Below are 14,184 nucleotides of genomic sequence, written 5' to 3' on the forward strand. Positions count from 1 at the left end.
GGGTGTCTCACGCACAGTTTAGCCACTCACCAGGTGATGGACACCTAGGCTGTTTATGGTTTTGACTTTTGGGGTAATGTTGCCATGGGCATCTATGCACACGTTTGTTATGTAAACATGCATTTTCACTTCTCTTGGAGTGGGATTGCTGGGTCATAGAGCAACTGAGTTTAATTTTTTGAGGAGTCAGGGGTCTTCCCACGGCAGCTACACACTCTTCCGTTCACCCCAGCGGTGATAAAGACTCCAGTTTCCCCACTTTCTTGACAACACTTTGTCTTTCTTATTTTGGCCATCTGTGGGGGGCGAAGTGGTGTCTCATCATGGTTTTGCTTTGTAATTTCTTTTCCTTATAACCTGTTTCTTTTTTAAATGTCCGGATTGAATAACAGTTACTCTGGGTAGGACGTTGCTCCCTGTGCAGTTCGGAGGACTTTTCCCACACACTGATCTGTTTGAACGTGGTGAGTGCCACGACTCCAGTTTTACAAAGAAAAATACAAAGATCTCTTTATATTGCTTTGTACTCTTTAAGCTTTATAGAAGTAATAAAAAATAACGTGATATTCCTGAAATGGACATAGCTAGCACCTTCCCTAATAATTTATATGAACGTCCACCTCTTTCTCCATTTAACTGTGAATGTCTTATAATTTTGATATTCAGATTTATAGAAAAAAGTGAGAATTGGACAAAGAATTTGGTGCCCCCCTCACCCAGACCCCAGGTGAGACCCCATTCCTCTTCACCCTCTGTTTTTCTGGAACTGATGGAGAGCAGGCTGCAGCAGGCTGCCACTTGACCCCTACACCCGTGCCCGTGCGTGTCTCCAAAAGCGAGGGCATCCTCTTCCGCAGTCAGACGTGAACACTGACAGCGATACCGTTACCCGAACTGCAGGCCTTGCTCAAGTCTGGCCGGCTGTCCTAGCAGCCTGTGTTGTGAGCGCTTCTGGTCCACGTGGAAAAGGCAGGCCTGGGCCGTGAGGGTGTCCAGCCGTTTTCAGTGCTTTAGCCCTCTGTGTGTTTTATGACCTTGACACTTTCTGCAGGTTGCTCCCGTTGGGGATTGTCTCACTCAGGTCTGATTAGACTGGGGCTGTGGATTCTCGGCAAGAATATCACTGACGGGGGTTCCCGTGCGCACCGGACGGCAGTCTGTCTGATTCCCGTGGTGTGAGATTGTGCATGTGGTTCAGGTGGGAGCGGCCAGTTTTCTCGACTGCACAGTCACCCTTCTCCCCCTGGTAATCCATCAGTTTGTTGGAGGAGGAACTTTGAGACTAAGAGAACACTTGTTTCTCACAGTTTTGCCTGCTAATTTTAGCATCCTGTGGTGCAGTCATTATTACTCTGGTGTTTCATGGTTAGTTTTTACATTTCCCTCATTCCTTCAACATTAATTGGAACTATTTTCTAAGACAGAGCAGCCCCTTCTCTACCATTTACTCAGTCATTTGTATCGGCATGGACTTGTGGACCTGTATTTGATTCTATGAGACGTAATCTGGTGACTGCCATTCTGCTGCTCCGAAGGTTAGGGATCCTAGTGTGCCCTTTTGACGTGCCATGTCCTTAAAAGCACTTCCTAACTTTCTGGCCCCAGGGGAGACTCCAGGCCCACCTTCTATTCTCTGGCTCGTTTCGTGGAGACTGGGATTTAGCAGCCAAGATCTGGACGTTGCTTGTGCTCACTGCCACCGAGCTGCTGTCACTGCTGAGTCCTCTCAGGACAGAGCTAGGAAACACATGTACTAACTCACGTGTGTACCTCTGTATTTGTTTCTGAACCTATCTAGTTGCATACACACATTAAAAAAACCGTGAGTTCACACTGACGTCTCTGATCCCAGCCCGACTCCCGAGGATTCACTCTCACCTGCCCTTATTTATAAATTCTTTCTCTGGCAGTGAGAAGCCTGGCTTTCGTGGTCCACGTGGTATCTGCTTAGACGACATCAGTCCTTTAAGTGTCTGCCTAACCTGATCGTAGAGCTGCTGACCCACACCTGTAAGACACATTCGCTAACCAGGGGGCAGGACTGGGTTCTTGAATGTGTGGAGTCAGGGTACCCAGTGAAGGTACTGGTTCCCAAGGTTGCTTAGGCGAGTGAGTCTCTCCCACACTTTTTTAAGGTGGTTTCTGGCATCCGCTGGAAACCGCTTTTGGTGAACTTCACTTCCCGGTGTGTGCCTGCGGCCGGGGTAGCCCCACGCACACCTCCCACCCCACACCCTGTCCCGTGTGTCTCACGTGTGGCTGTGTCAGAGTTGTGTCCTCTATAATAAATGGGTACCTGTAGGTAAAGTGTTTTCCTGAGTTCTCTGAGTTTTAGTGAATTACTGAACCTGAGGGGGCAGTTGTGGGAACCCTTGAATTTGTAGTTTGCTGGCAAAAATCTGGGTAGCTTATGACTGGTGTCTGAAATGCGAGCAGTCTTGGACTGAGGCCTCAACCTGCAGGGTCTGGGCTCACTCCAGATACTCAGCGTTTAATTGAAATGTGGCACGTGTGGTTTCAGGCAATTGGTGCGAGGGAAAAAACCTGTCAGTGGTGCATCATCCAAGTGCATGGTGTGGACTCTGTCTGGATCCTGCTGTGGATAAACCAACTGGAACAGCAGTTCTGAGATGGGGAAACTGAACATGGACTGTTAAAGAGCTTATATAAACCAAACAACACCAGAAAATCAAGATAAACCAAACAGTGGGAAACACAAGGGCATGAACAAGCAGTTCACAAAAGAAGTAAGACAAATATGCTCGCTCTTCTAATGTTGCAAGAAAAGGAGTTACAATTATATGATGCCATCATTTTAGACGTTAAATTGGCAAATATATATACATTCTAAAGAGATACACACACATATATTCTAAAACATTAACACAAACCTTTCTTGGAAAAGGCAAAACCAGGGATTTTCATATAGATGACATGATCCTACAGGTAAAAAATCTTAAGGAATCACACAAACTTTAAGAACTAGTAAAAGAGTTTAGCAAGGTTGCAGGATATAAGGTCAACATACAGAAATCAAGCAAAATGAAAATTTCAATTCAAAATGAAATTCAGCATGAAATTCAAAAATGAAATTAAGGAAATTCTATTCATGTCAATACTAAAAAGAATAAAATTCTTAGGAACAAATTTAACAATAGAAGTGCCAGACCTGACCGTAGAGTGAAAATTATGAAATATTGCTGAGAGACATTTAAGATTAAATAGATGTATAGAAATCTCATGCTTTGGGTTGGAAGACTCAGTATCAATAAAATGTTAAGTCTCCCCAGATTGTTCTACAGATTCAATGTAATTCCTATCAATAGATGCTTTTGCAGAAATTGAGAACGGATTTTAACATTTCTATGGAAATTCAAAGGACCTAGAATAGCCAAAACAATTTTGAAAAGAATGGTAAAGCTGGAGAACCCACACTACAGGTTTCAAAACTTACAACAAAGCTACAGTAACCAAGAGACTGTGGTGTTAAGGATAAACATATAGATTAAGGAACAAAGTTGAGTCTATAAATAAACCCTGAAGTTTATGGCGAATAGAATTTCAACAGAGGTGCCAAGACAGTTCAGTGGGGGAAATTACTAGGCTTTTCCACCTGTGCTGGGACAATCAGATATCCCTACACACGCGCGGAAGAACTTTGCCTCAACTCATGCCTTACACAGGGATTAACTCAAAATGGAGCGTAGACCTAAATGGAAGCTGAAATCGTAAAAATAATAGGAGAAAATCTTTACAGCTTTGCCTTAGGTAAATAGTTCTTAGACACAACATCAAAAGCATGAGCCATGAAGAAATTTTTTATAAACTTCACTAAAATAAAAGGTTTTGCTCTAACAGACATCTTTAGGAAAAGTCAAGTCAAGCCACAGAAGATGTTTACAAACCATACATCTGACAAAGGACTGCTATCCAGGACCCATTAGTCGTCTTACAATGGACGACTAACCAAATTTTAAAATGGACAAAAGACTTGAATAGATACCTTACCAAAGAAGACTCTTCAAGAAAATGCAAATCTAACCCAGGAGATACCATGTCGCACCCACTAGGACAGGTTTAATCAAAAAGACAGACAATGCCAAGGGTTGGCAAAGGTGTGCCCCGTTGGAACCCTCTCACCTTGTTGTCAGGGTTGTAAAATGACGTCCACCTTGGAAAACATGGGGATTTCCACTGTGAGGAATCTACTCAAGACAAATGAACATATGTTCACGCGAAGACAGATGCTGCTGTTCACAATGGACAAAAAGGAATCCAAAGGTCCAGCTGATAAATGAATACCAACAAAATGTGGAACATTTGCACAGCGATTGGAACAAAAGCACTGACCGCAGATGGACGGCAAGACGTCAGATGATATCACAGGCCCCCAGAACGAAATGCCCAGGAAAGGCCAGCTTACAGCTGCAGGAAAGCAGGGCAGTGGCTGCCAGGGTCTGAGGGGGAAGGGGTGGCTGCAGCAGTGGGCACTGACTCAGTTGCGTAAGGGAAGCTTGGTCAGAATGATGATTATGCAGCTCTACAAATTTACTGGAAAATAGTTGAACTGTAAATTTTGTTTTGTTGTGGGGGTAATTAGGTTTATTTACTTACTTACTATTCTAATGGAGGTGTTGGGGATTGAACCCAGGACCTCGTGCATGCTAAGCACACGCTCTACCATTGAGCTACAGCCTCCCCCTGAATTGTAAACTCAATGGGTGGATTTTGTAAATTATACCTCAATCAAGCTGTAAAAAAAAAAAAAAATTTACCTTGCCGCTCTATGTCATTAAGTATTTTTATTTAAATCATGTGAAAGGATTTAATTCATCACGGATTTTTTAAATGAACATGTTAATATTAATTACAGTGCAAATGCTCCTGGGCCGCGCAGTAATGCACTTTTGAGATCCACTATGGAGATGTTTGATATCCTAGAAGTGCTGTAGTGAACATCCTTGTAAGGAAACCTTTGTGTACAGCCACCGTTCTTTCTTCAGAACACCATTAAGGTTCAAGTTGTACCTTCTCGGCACTACCCCCCGCCCTGCCCCACCCCGCGCTCTCCCATCTCTTAGGGTCTCTGCTAATTAGCTAAAAAGGTTCAAAATAGCATCCTTCCTCCCTCATGATGGTGCAGTCATGTCACATCCCGAGGGGTCTAGTTCCTACAGGTCCTACCTGCACCCACAGAAAGGATGGAGGGCAGGGACATGGTGTCAGCACTGGGGTGTGGTGTCAACAGCTGGTCTCGGCTGTGGTAGACTCTATAGGACCAGTGGCCCTGGTACTCCCACAGGGCACTGCAGGGAGTGGCCCTGGTCCTCCCACGGGACACTGCAGGGAGCGGTGAGGATGATCTTGCTGATGAAGACACACAACTGATGCAACATATAAAGCTTAACTAGATTCTGATTCAAAGAGAAAGTAAAAGAACTCAGTACAAGCAAGGAAAATACTGGTTAGATCTTTAATGATATTTGTTAATTGTATTGGCCGGTATTCCAGGCACCTACTGCTCTGTAAGAAATTACTCCAAAACCCGGTGTAAAACATACTTTATTGTGCTTACAGATTCTGAAGGTAAGGGAGTGAGACGGGATGGTTCATCTGGCACCACAGGGCGGGGCTCCTAGGTCTTCAGCCCGTCTTTGGATTGAGAAGCCACACCCCAGCCTCACCCTCAGCTGGGCCCTGAGCTGCAGCCACAGTGGGATGAGGTTAGGGGGCCCTGTGGGTGGCAAGTGTATTTTCCCACAGAGGGCTGTGGGTCACCGGGACACGGCTGAAGAGCCACACACCCTTTGCTTCTCTTCCCATTGGCAGGTGGAGTGTCTGTTATGATGCCACTTCTTTTGTGTTGGGATCTCTGCTCATCTTGTTTGAAACTTACAGGACTTAAGTAGGCTGTGTTCAGACAGGTTAAGTAGTTCAAAATGGAGTCACAGTGGCCAACATGAGCTTCCATGTTGGTTATTCTGAAATGTAACGTACACCATAGGACTGGGAGTGTCCCAAGTGATAAACTGAGAGTATTGCTTTAGATGAGAAGTTTGACAGGCCGTGTGTGTTACTGGGACAGAAGGAAAAATGGGGAGAGTGAAGCCCCCTCCCCAGGGGAACTGTTACTCCTTAGAAAGAGACCACTGAGCTGAGTGAGTTGAAGGCTGTTTGCCGGAGGGCCTGACTCCACGCTGCTGAAAGCTGTTCCGGGGTCTGGACGCTGCCTGACGCCCTGTCGGGGCAGCCAGCAACTCCCCCGTCACAGGGTGGAACTGTGCTGGGACGCCGCCTCCGTGGACTCCGCCTTGGAGTGGTCAGTCACCCCCTTTCCCTACTTGTAGCGGTGAAACACCAGGCAACTCCTGAACCGAACACTGTTGTTTCGTGCATCGCCAATTCCATGATTCCCACTGGCCCTTCCTGCTGGGCCCAGAGACAAACTCTGCCCTAGAACCTGGCCTGGCCTGAGTCGGGCTTGCCCAGCAGAGCCGCAGCATAGTTCTGGCCCTTCCAAGTGGGCTCCCTCGAAGTCACAGAAGACGGGCCTCTTGAAACACTTGCTGTTGGAGACTAGCTGCCAAAACAACCGGGGGGCGTGTGGGAGAGCCTCGGCTGACAACCGTCTTGCTGGCCAGTCTTCAGGAGGCTGCGGCGCGGACCCAGCAGACTACAGCCGCATGGGAACCCCGTGCTCAGCCCATGGGGAGAAGCATAAATCCGAGCTCCAGGCCAGTGTGTCTGGAGAGGTCTGTTAAACCACAAGGGGCGGCGGGGATAACAGTACCCTGGCTGTTGTTTACCCTGAGAGGATTCCTTTCTTCCAAAATAAACGCATGTTGAACTATTCACAGTGGACATGACATCTGAGGTTTGTTTCAACGTTGCTGTGTGTTGGGAGATGAAGGCATTGATGAAACAAGAGCGACCACGAGCTGCTACCTGTTGAAGCCAGGAGCTAGGGCCCCTGGGTTCATAATCCCGGTGCCGGGTGGTGGGCCCCGCCAACTGTACTGGGGAGGATCTGTGACCAGCAGAAGGGATGGCACTTGTGACACTAGATTGTGAGAGCCACCGCGGCTGCATCCCGAGCACTTGTTGATTCCCTTGCTCGTTTTCTGCTTTTGAGGCCTCACTTCAGGGGAAGCAAGCTGCCCTACTGGGAGCAGCCCTATGGAGAGGCCAGGAGCCGCAGGTGGCAGGGAATCAAGGCCTCCAGCCAAAAGCCCTCGAGGAAGAGAGTCTCCCGCCCACAGGCGAGCACAAGCTTGGAATTCCAGGAGATCTTCAGAGACCCAGGCCCTGGCTCACAGCTTGACCACAACCTCAGGAGAGGCCCGGAACCAGAACCACCCTGCAGAGCTGCTCCCTGACTCCCACACAAATGTTGATCGTTTTAAGCTAAATTCCTGGTAAGTTTTCACACAGCAGTAGACTACTAATATAATGGAGTTTGGAAATTTTTAAAAGCCCTCGGGTTATCAGAAAGCAGACTTTTCCTCCGCCAGTGACTCAGCAGTGCAGCAGGTCGCGTGGCCCTGGTGGTCTGGTTTTCAGGGACAGGGTGCCTCAGAAGCACAAACCCAGCACCAGACAAGAACGCTCTGCCTTGGGCCGACTGAACATCCTTCACACAGCGCTGACAGTGTGACTCTTGGTCACAGGAAAATCGCATATATTCCTCAGAAACCAAGACATCTCCCAAAGATACCAAGCTTCAGGACTTCACATTAATTTCTATTGCCTAAAACCTGCAGGCGTGTGTGCTGCTGACGACTGCGGCCTCGACCCGGACTCGCTGAAGGCAGGCCACACAGACGGGTCCTGCCTTCCTGGGGCTGAAGAGCCACCGACGGGGGCAGGGGCCCGTTTCCGAGTTCTCACAAGGGCTGCGGGTGAAGGTCAGGAGGCGCACCACGCCCAGCATCTGGTGTGCAGCACTTGGGGGCCAGGACCCCACAAGGAGAAAGCGGGGTGGTGGGCGGGTGTCGGCAGCGCGGGCTTCGGCCGGGCCGGCCACGGGGGCCACGAGTCACGAGCCCCTCATGGCGCTACGGAGCCCTCCCGGGTGAGCGTGTGCGAAACGTCCGATATCCGCCAACAGTCGGAGCACGCGGGTGGAGAACCTGCGTGGACGGCGGCATCTCAGCCAGGAGCTCCCAGTGCCGAGACTCCCTGAAGCGGCTGGCGCTCCGGGCAGGGCGGCCGAACGCTAACCGTGTGGAAGGGGAAGGCTCGCGGCGCACGGACTCCGCTCCCGGAAGGGCCCCCTGGGCCGTCACCCGCGGACGACGGAACGTTCGGCGGTCACTTCCGGGAGGCCAGGCGGCAGGGCCCGCTCGTCCCCGCGGAGCGACGGCGGCCTGCTTCCGGGGACGCGCCCGCGCCCGACAGACGCGCGTTCCAGCACCTCGCGGAAATGCCACGCCGCGCCCGCGTTCCGCGCGGGCCGCAGCGAAACCATGACACTGCCCGCCCCCTGAGTTCGCGGGCTGACCCGTTGGGTCGCCTGGGACTGAAAAATGCCGGCGGCAAAAGGCGCAGAAGCCGCAGCCGGACGAGTGTCCGCACGCGTCCCGTCCGCCGCGCCGCCCACGCGGGATGCGCCCACGAGGCCAGCCCCGCAAGATGGCGGCAGCGCGCTCCCGGCAGCCCCTCCGCGCGCATGCGCTCTCCGCGGCCCGCCCGGCGCGAGCGGAAGTCGCTTGACCCCGGAAGTGGCGGGCCGGGAGCGCGCGGGCGGGGCGGCTACGTTCGTCATTCCGTGCGGGAGGGAGCACGAGAGCGGAGCGGTCGAGACTCCGGTGAGCGCTGGCGGCGGGGCCGGCGGGGCCGGCGGGGCCGGCGGGCGGGGCCGGCGGGTGGCCGCGGGGGAGGGGGCGGTGGCCGCGCCTTTGTTCTCCCCGCTCGCCCCGCCCTTCGCCCCAGCCGGTGGGATCTGCGCGGAGCGGGGGCGGGGGCGCGGGCGGCAGTGACAGCGGGCGGTGGCCCCGGCTCAGGGCGGGCCCACGTGCGGGGCCGTGGTGCGGGAGGCGTGGGCGCGGGCCCAGGAGGCGGGGGCGCGGGGCCGGGGGTGCGGCGCTGGGGGCCGGGGGCGGGGGGCGGTGCCAGTATCTTTGTGGTTGCCGCTTGTGCCCAGCAGCCCCCTCCCTGCCTTTTCGCGGTGGCCGGGGCCAGGCCGCACGCTCCGTCTCCTGGGCCTTGTGGTCCTTGCGCCCCACCCTGCGCGCCGCGCCCAGATTGCGGGCCGTGCGGAAGTGCGGGCCGCGGCGATCGCACTTGGAGGATCCTGTCGCCTTCGGCCGCGCTTGGGTGGCATTGGGGCGTGAACCTTCTAGAGGAATTCGAGAGGAAGCTGCGGGAGGCTTGGGAAAGCGGGCCGGCCCCACCCCGCTGCCGCGGCCGGGCGGCTCCGGGTTCCCAGTGGCCTTTTGTAAGATCTGGACCTTCCGCATGTCCCGGTTGCCAGACTGGACCTGTGGGGCAAAACCATTGAGTATCTTTCTAGGCAACCAGTGGCCCTTACCCTCCTCCCGCACTGCTGGGTAGGGTCTTAGCAGGTTTTAGGTACTTTTCAGGGATTTTTGGGGGGTGGCGGTGCGAGGGTCATCCTTAGTGAAGGAAGCCCAGTGGCTGCTCCATGCACTGCTCCTCCTTTTGACAGCACTGCTCCAGGTTCTTCTGGGCCAGGGCCCAGAAGGAGGGTCTTGAGGCTACCACATGGTTGCAGCAATTCTCAAATTCTAGGCGGCAGATCATCACAATTGGAGATAAGCTTGGCAGACACTTAGGGTTCTTCTGCTATTTCAGGACTTAGCTGTGGGATTCAGGCTGGTCCTGTTATCTGACCACCAGGAGAGCCCTGTGTTTGCAGGCTGAGACAGAACCAATCTGTGTTCTGCACAGAGGGTTTGCATTGCAGCTAGGACAGGTCGTAAGGAGCATGGCTGGTCAGGGAAGCCTAGCAGGAGGAGTCCTTTGGAGTGAGGGCCTGGGCAGCTCAGAACAAGCAGCAGGGCTTGGTCCTGACCCTGCCTGGTGGGGCTGGGGTGCTGCAGCTTCCTGGGCAACAGAGGAGCTGTCACTGCTTTTCCCAAGGAGCAGGTTGCAGGTCCCATTTAGCCCTGGGTGTTGGACCTGGAGTGGACTCCCCTGAGGTGAACAGGGCAAGAAGGCAAGCGTGACCTCTTGAGTCGCAGGAGCCTGTGTGGGGATCCCTTGCGAAGTTCTGGCTGTCCTTGCCTTCCTGTTGCAGAAGATGCACCTCCCCTGGGGCCCACGTGGGGGCTTGGCCACCTGCACAGATCCAGCATGGCCTGCCTTGGCGGCGGCAGGACCTGCAGAGGGCGGGAAGGGGAGACGCTGTGGGTCTCTCCTGGCTGTCACAGCCCTTGCCACCCAACCCGCAGGTGTCCCAGACGCAGCTAGAGGTGAGTATGGCCGAGCAGGAGCCCACAGCCGAGCAGCTGGCGCAGATTGCAGCTGAGAATGAGGAGGATGAGCATTCGGTCAACTACAAGCCCCCGGCCCAGAAGAGCATCCAGGAGATCCAGGAACTGGACAAGGACGACGAGAGTCTGCGCAAGTACAAGGAGGCCCTGCTGGGCCGCGTGGCCGTGTCCGCCGGTGAGTGGGCCCAGCCGGGGTGCACTGCACGGGTACCTGTCGCTTTCCCAGGTGTCCGCCACTGTTCCCCCGGCTGGTGGAGCCCTAACCTGCTGTCACTCCGCAGACCCCAACGTCCCCAACGTCGTGGTGACCCGCCTGACTCTGGTGTGTAGCAGTGCCCCGGGCCCCCTGGAGCTGGACCTGACAGGTGAGGGGCACTCCTGAGGTCGCTGACTGCTGCTGCGCGCCCTGCTGCGTCCCCTAAAAATAGTTTTTAGGAGTATGGGCGCCCTCTTGTGTGGAGCACAGGAAGTTCAGTCGTGTGGTCTTGCAAGGCACTGGCTTTGGAGTGACCTGGGGCTGGGGCTGGGGTGGCTTTCCCTGGCCCATCCTCTTAGCGTGGCGTTCTTCTCAAACGCAGGTGATCTGGAGAGTTTCAAGAAGCAATCCTTTGTGCTGAAGGAGGGTGTGGAGTACCGGATAAAAATCTCTTTCCGGGTAAGGAGAGGTGCGGGGGGTCTGGGCTGCCTTGGGAGGGGCGGGGCGCCGGGGCTGGAGAGCCTGGCTGAGCTCCGCTCGGGGTGTCTCCTTGCAGGTGAACCGGGAGATCGTGTCCGGCATGAAGTACATCCAGCACACGTACCGGAAAGGCGTCAAAAGTGAGTGAGGGCGGGCCCAGCCCCGGGAGGGGAGTGGCCGCCCAGGGACTTGGGGATCGGGAGTGGGGAAGGCCCAACCCTGCTTCCTGACTGTCTCCTTCCTGGTACCGCAGTTGACAAGACTGACTACATGGTGGGGAGCTACGGGCCCCGGGCGGAGGAGTACGAGTTCCTGACGCCCATGGAGGAGGCGCCCAAAGGCATGCTGGCTCGCGGCAGCTACAACATCAAGTCCCGCTTCACAGACGACGACAGGACAGACCACCTGTCCTGGGAGTGGAACCTCACCATCAAGAAGGAGTGGAAGGACTGATCCCCAGCCAGGAGGCGGGCGGACGGACGGACAGACGGACGTGTCCCACCCCACCCCCACCCCTCCCGACCCCAGACCAAAGTGCTGACAGGGCCCGGCCCACACCGCCACCATTCCCCGGGGCAGCCTCCTGCCGGCCCGTCCCTTCTCCTTCCTCCCAGCCCACAGGCCCCAGCCTCCTCAGTGGTCTCGTGTCGTTGCTGCTTCCGCCTGTGCTGTGGGGGGGGGCTCCAACCCAGGCCTCCACCTCCCCTTCTGTGTTCCTTAAGGTTCTCCCACTGTCCTGACCTGCCCCGAGGCCCTGGCTTTTTCGAGGTCTCAGGGTGTTCAGGTCCCTTGGGCCTTTGTGGTTGCCCTGACTCCCGATCTGTCTCCCCACCTTGGGGGTAGGGTGTACCATGGAGGGCTTTGTGCAGGGGTTGTCCTCAGCTTTCACTTCTCCCGGTCAGTCCACCCATCACTGTCAGTAACCGTCTAACCATGATGCCTTAACATGTGGAACGTGTGCCGTGGGGGCGTCACTAACCTCTAACCCTGTGTCTGCATGAGCATGTGGTCTCCCCCAGTCCCCACCCCGTCTGCAGTCCCTGAGGCCCAGGAAGGTGTGGGATGTGCCCCTGCTGCTCCCCACCTGCCAGGGCCTGGCCAACCCCCTTTCCTCAGCCAGGGCTTCGGGGACGGCTCCAGGGGCTTGGGAAAGCCAAATTGCCAAAACTCAAGTGGCCTCCAGTCCCACCTGGGAGGCTGGGTGACCTCACGCCTCTGCCTTCTCTGTCCCAGTGGGCAGTGCCTAGAGCCCCCAGACCCACCAGAGAGCCCTCGGCGGATACAGCCAGCGGCCGAGCCTTACTCGTCCCACCTGGGCCTCCCGGCCTGGAGTCGTGTGCCTGGCCTGTCAGTATTTATTGCCTCCGTATGTGCCGTTCTCTGGGCCCGCCGGCCTGCTGCCTCTGTCCCCAGGCTCGGTGCCACCGTCCCCAGCAGGCCCTCCCCGGACCCAGACAGGACAACTGTGGGACCAAGCTTGTACAGCTGGAGCTGTCCCCTGCCCCTCCCCTCCTGTCCCTTCCCCGGTCAGGCCCGGGCCTGGAACACACAGGAGCCTGTCCCTGCTTCTCCTTTTCTGACCGGGAAATAAAAGTCCCCGTAAGGAGCCAGGGTGTGTGCCTCTCATCTCCTGGAGGGAGAAGGGGGAGCTGGGCCCTCTGTCTCTGCTGCCCTGGGGCACAGGGCACAGCAGGATGACCAGGGCGGGTGCAGCAGTCTCTGCCCCTGTGACTGAAGGAGAATGGCTTTAAAGTCCTTCCTCGGTCACACCGGGCGGACCAGGCCGGTGCCGCCCTTTCGGCTGAGCACAGGTCCCGCAGGGGACGTGCAGGGCACAGTCAGGCCCCCAGCCTCCTGGGGCGTCCAGTGCCCGGGGCGGGCTCCTGCGTCCTTGGGCACTGAGTCTCTGGGAGGAAGTACCCCCCAACCCAAGAGAAGGGAATCCTTGCTGGAGGCTTGGGAGCCCCACAAGAGGCAGGACTCAGGCACAAATAGAATGACTGGGTCCCAAAGGATCCCACAGCAAGGACTCCAAGCCGGCAGGAGTGTGGAGGGGAAGTTGGTGCCATGGGCCGCAGGGCCAGCGGAGAGGGTGACGTGGGAGGCCAGCCAACCCCAGCACTCAGTACTGCTGGGCAGGGGCAAGGGTCCAAGGCTGGAATTGACAAGGTCAGGGGCTGGGAGGAGACCGGGACCCTCGCTGCACAGAGGAGCAGTAGAGTGCTGGGGTAGGGGGGCCTGAAGGGCTGCCAGGTTCCGTGCATGCCCCAGAGGCGGTCCTGCTGACCAATGGGTCTCTAGGACCTCAGGGTGGCAGGAACAGTGCTGCCCCCTCTTTGAGCACCACCCCCAAGAGCCCCCAGTAAGATGCCACCTCCCCAGCCCCTAAACAGGAAAGGGCCCATGGGAAACTCCAGCTCCAGTCAGTCTGTTCAGGAAACCCCCTTTAATAGCTTCATGCTGGTTGCGGAATTTCCTCCCTCTGGTCTGAGCCGGTGAGCAGTGTCATGGCTAGGCAGCAAGGGCAGGGCCTGCCGTGGCCACACCTCCCGGGGCCTGTCGGCAGGGTGAGCCCTCCCAGGAGCCTGCCACCAGCTGGGGCAGACCAGGAAGCAACCCCCAGCCCCCACGTCGGGGACGACACACCATGCCGGGAGGATGGCTCCCACAGGGCTCCCGTGGCATTCCTTACCAGGGCCCCTGTGGGGTCCTGGAGACGGCCCTGTGATGGGTGACAGGACAAAATGCCACTTCCTGCAGCAGCCGGCCTAGGCATAAACCCAAGAGCCACAATCCCTGGTCCCGAAATCCACAGGGCAGAGACCCCAACAGGCCTCTCCCAGAACTGGCCTGCCCCCAACAGGGGAGCGGGCAGGGAGACCGCACAGCTCTGGGCTGTGAGGCCCAAGGCCCGTCCCACTAAGCTCAGCCCTAACGTTTGGAGGGATCCCCAAGCCAGGCACAGCTACTCCCTCTCCCAGTCCAGTTCCTGAAACGTCCAGTGAACATCTTCAAACCCAGGGTCAGCCTGTGTTGACAGCATTTTGGTTTATT

At 55.6% G+C, this 14,184-nt stretch overlaps 1 protein-coding gene across 2 annotated transcripts; it reads left to right on the forward strand.

The window, feature by feature from the left end:
• The first annotated feature begins 8,705 nt into the window (after window positions 1-8,705).
• ARHGDIA (Rho GDP dissociation inhibitor alpha) lies at window positions 8,706-12,738 on the forward strand. Of its 2 annotated transcripts, none has more exons than XM_032456538.1 (6): window positions 8,706-8,807; window positions 10,413-10,629; window positions 10,736-10,819; window positions 11,033-11,109; window positions 11,207-11,270; window positions 11,384-12,738. In XM_032456538.1, the coding sequence occupies exons 2-6, from the start codon at window positions 10,440-10,442 to the stop codon at window positions 11,581-11,583; spliced, it is 615 nt and encodes a 204-aa protein (XP_032312429.1). In that variant the 5' UTR covers window positions 8,706-8,807; window positions 10,413-10,439; the 3' UTR covers window positions 11,584-12,738. The 2 variants fall into 2 exon arrangements, with proteins under 2 accessions (XP_032312429.1, XP_032312430.1); XM_032456539.1 differs by lacking the exon at window positions 8,706-8,807 and adding an exon at window positions 9,304-9,436.
• Window positions 12,739-14,184: the final 1,446 nt, after the last annotated feature.

This window comes from Camelus ferus, chromosome 16 (assembly GCF_009834535.1).
Source record: "Camelus ferus isolate YT-003-E chromosome 16, BCGSAC_Cfer_1.0, whole genome shotgun sequence".
NCBI lineage: Eukaryota > Metazoa > Chordata > Mammalia > Artiodactyla > Camelidae > Camelus > Camelus ferus.